Raw genomic sequence first — 3,347 nt, 5'->3', positions numbered from 1 at the left:
ATCTCAAGATCACTTCCATCACAGAGAAGACAAAACAAATACATCAATACACAAACCAGTAAACCGAGTGTCTCAAAACAAAGACTATTTTTGGCACAGATCCAGATAAGGGTGCTGTGGCTTAGTGTAGGGTGACAGTGATGGATGTCATATTCAGGACATATTTTGAATGCAGATTAATAGGACTTGTCAAAGAACTGGTTTGAAAAATAGGAGTCAGAGATAACTCCTAGGATTTTGTTCTTGTGCAATGGATGAATGGTGGTGAATTTGACTTAAATGGGAAAACTGGAGGAAGGAAAATTTAGGGTGAGGAAATCTAGAGTTGTGTTTTAAATAAGTTAATTTGTAATTCTCCTTACTCATCCTCATGAGATGTTGTCCACATAGTTGTATATCCAAGTCTAGAGTTAGAGGAACTCATTAACTTATTGATCGTGTTTAAATCCAGTGAACTTGGGTATAAAGGAAATAATAAGTATTTCCTCTTATGAAGTAATTTAGAATCTTATTAAGTATAATATGACAAGTTAAACTAGAAACAACATGACATAAAATGTAATCAATTGCCAACATGAAATAATCATGAGGATGGCAGTGTACTATAAATGAATGAGCTAGTTCTCTGACAAGAAGTAGCCATGTCACCCAAGACAACTATTTTAATCTCTCTCAGCCTGGATGGAGATAACTGAACTCCTTTCCAAAGACAGTCACTCTGACTAGGAATATCAGCATCACCTCAGATACTAGCTTAAAATAAGTCCCATTCTAAATGGGCAATCAGAAATTGGAGAAAAATAAGGCCACAAGGGAACCAATCATAGAAGAGCCTCCCAAGGTGATCCTGATATGCTACCAGGTTTGTGCCCAACACAACTTGAACCCCTTGCCAATAGCAGTGCAATCATTCTTGTGGCCAGTGACTCTTTCCTGAAAATAAGAGTGAATGAGGAAAGTAAGAAAAACAGAAATAAGGTTGTGAATGGGGAAAATCAGAAATCAGGTCAATGCCTACGAAAATTGGCTCAGGGCTTCTTTAATATGTTTACATTGACCAAAGAACTCTGGTCAAGGATGACAGAGGAAAAGGGTTGAAGGGTTAAATCCATAGTCCAATAGCACTCCATTATATCTCATTGTCAGTTTTCCTTCTGTTATTTAATTTTTTAAAATAAAGCATAGGTACAGATAAATGAAACATCAGGCACAGATTTCATCCTTCTGGGCCTCTCCTTTGATATAAAACATATCAATCTTTTTATTGGTGTCATGCTTCTGATCTACATCGTGGCTCTCATCTTGAATTCCATTCTCATTCTCCTGATCTGGATGGATTCTTACTTCCACAAACCTATGTACTTCCTGCTCAGTCAGGTGGCCCTCATGGACTTGATATTAATCTCTAGCTTTGTCTTACTCATCAAGTGCTGCAGCTTCTGCTTCCTATGGCCTCCTCATGCCTGCATCTGTCCTGCTGGGGCAAGTGTTCCAAAGCTCAGTAGCTCCACCAGTAAGTGCCCGGAGGCACACCACTCCGCCAGGAAGCGTTCTGCACACAGGCACTCAGCTCCCTCGCTCCGTGGGTTGGCAAGCCTAGCTCCACCAATAAGTGCCCAGAGGCACCCCACTCCACCAGGAAGCCTCCTGCTCGCAGGCATTCAGCTCTGTCGCTCCTTGGGTTGGCTCCAGCGCCATCTTTCACCAGTCTCCTGGTTCTGCTGCTGTTGGTTCTCTGCTGCTGCTGCTTCTCTGCTGCTGTAGGTTCTCTGCTGCTGTATGTTCTCTGTTAGTGCTGCTTCTCTACTGCTGTAGGTTCTCTGCTGCTGCTGTTTCTCTGTCACTGCCACATTTCTATCCATTCACAGTTTTAAAACCACTTCCACATTTTAGGTATCTGTTAGAGCAGCACCCCACTCTCGGTACCAAATTCTGTCTTAGTTATCTAGTGCTGCCATAATAGAAATATCACATGTGGATGGTTTTAACGAAGAGTTTATTTCCTCACAGTCAAAGTAGGCTAAAAGTCCAAATTCAGGGTGTCAGCTCCAGGGAAAGTCTTTCTCTCTCTGTCGGCCTTCTCATCAGTGTTCCCCTGGACTAGGAGCTTTTCAGTACAGGGACCCTTTTCAAAAGCTTATTCTTTTACAAATGGAGATTGTGGAGTTTCTTTCCCCCATAACCAATCCAACCAATTGCCTTTGAGTTGATTCGGACTCATTGTAACCCCGTGTGTGCAGAGTACAACTGCTCATAGGATTTTCAAGGCTGTGACTTTTCAAAAGTAGATCTCTAGACCTTTCTGCCAAGGTGCCTCTGGGTGGACTAGAAAGGCCAACCATTCAGCTACAAGCTGAGCACTTAACCATTTGAGCCACCTAGGGACCCCTTCTTTTCCTCATCTACAACATTATTCAAAATTGCATTTATGTCTAATTTAGCAGTCTTATTTCAGAGTCCTTTCTTTTATGCTTCAGTATTATGTTTCAGTCTCTCATATTCTCCCTTGAATTTCCTTAACATCTTGCTGATACTTCATTACTGAGACAAATAAATCTCTGACACACAATTGTTATATATTGAGTGTTCTTTTTAACTTTTGAAAATTATGTCCCTAATGGATCATAACAAATTATGAATAACATTGTGAAGAATAGGAATTCCAGAATGCTTAATCATGCTCATGAGGAACATGTACATAGCTCAAGAGGCAATCATTGGAAGAGAACAAGGGGATACTTCATGGTTTAAAGTCAGGAAAGGTTTGTGTCAGGGTTGTATACCTTCACCGTACTTATTCAATCTGTATGCTGAACAAATAATCCAAGAAGGTGGACTATATAAAGAAGAATGCAACTTCAGGATTGGAGGAAGACTCATTAACAACCTTCATTATGGAGATGACACAGCTTGGCTTTCTGAAAGTGAAAGGGGCTTCGATCACTTACTGATGAAGATCAAAGACCACAGCCTTCAATATGGATTACACCTCAACATAAAGAAAACAAAAATCCTCACAAGTGGACCAATAAGCAACATTATGATAAATGGAGAAAAGACTGAAGTTGTCAAGGATTTTATTTTACTTGGATCCACAATTAACACCCATGGAAGCAGCAGTCAAGAAATCAAAAGACACACTGCATCGGGCAAATCTGCTACAAAATACCTCCTTAAAGTGTTGAAAAGTAAAGATGTCACATTGAAGACTAAGGTGCACCTGACCCAAGCATGGTGTTTTCAATCATCTCACATGCATGTGAAAGCTGGACAATGAATAATGAAGACAGAAGAAGAATTGATGCCTTTGAATTGTGGTATTGGAGAAGAATATTGAATATACCATG

The 3,347-nt window shown here is 40.3% G+C and overlaps 1 protein-coding gene across 1 annotated transcript in view; it reads left to right on the top strand.

Annotated features, from left to right (window-relative positions):
- Positions 1 to 775: 775 nt before the first annotated feature.
- LOC101358351 (olfactory receptor 2M5-like) overlaps positions 776 to 3,347 on the top strand; it is a 3,393-nt gene continuing 821 nt past the window's right edge. Inside the window, exons 1-2 of the mRNA XM_004387177.2 lie at positions 776 to 862; positions 1,186 to 1,427. Of these exons, the coding sequence (XP_004387234.2) occupies positions 776 to 862; positions 1,186 to 1,427 (329 nt within the window). The remainder of the gene's footprint in view (positions 863 to 1,185; positions 1,428 to 3,347) is intronic.

The sequence above is a fragment of the Trichechus manatus genome, unplaced genomic scaffold, assembly GCF_000243295.1.
Source record: "Trichechus manatus latirostris isolate Lorelei unplaced genomic scaffold, TriManLat1.0 scaffold00181, whole genome shotgun sequence".
Classification (NCBI taxonomy): Eukaryota; Metazoa; Chordata; class Mammalia; order Sirenia; family Trichechidae; genus Trichechus; species Trichechus manatus.
This window is presented reverse-complemented; position numbering and strand designations above follow the sequence as displayed.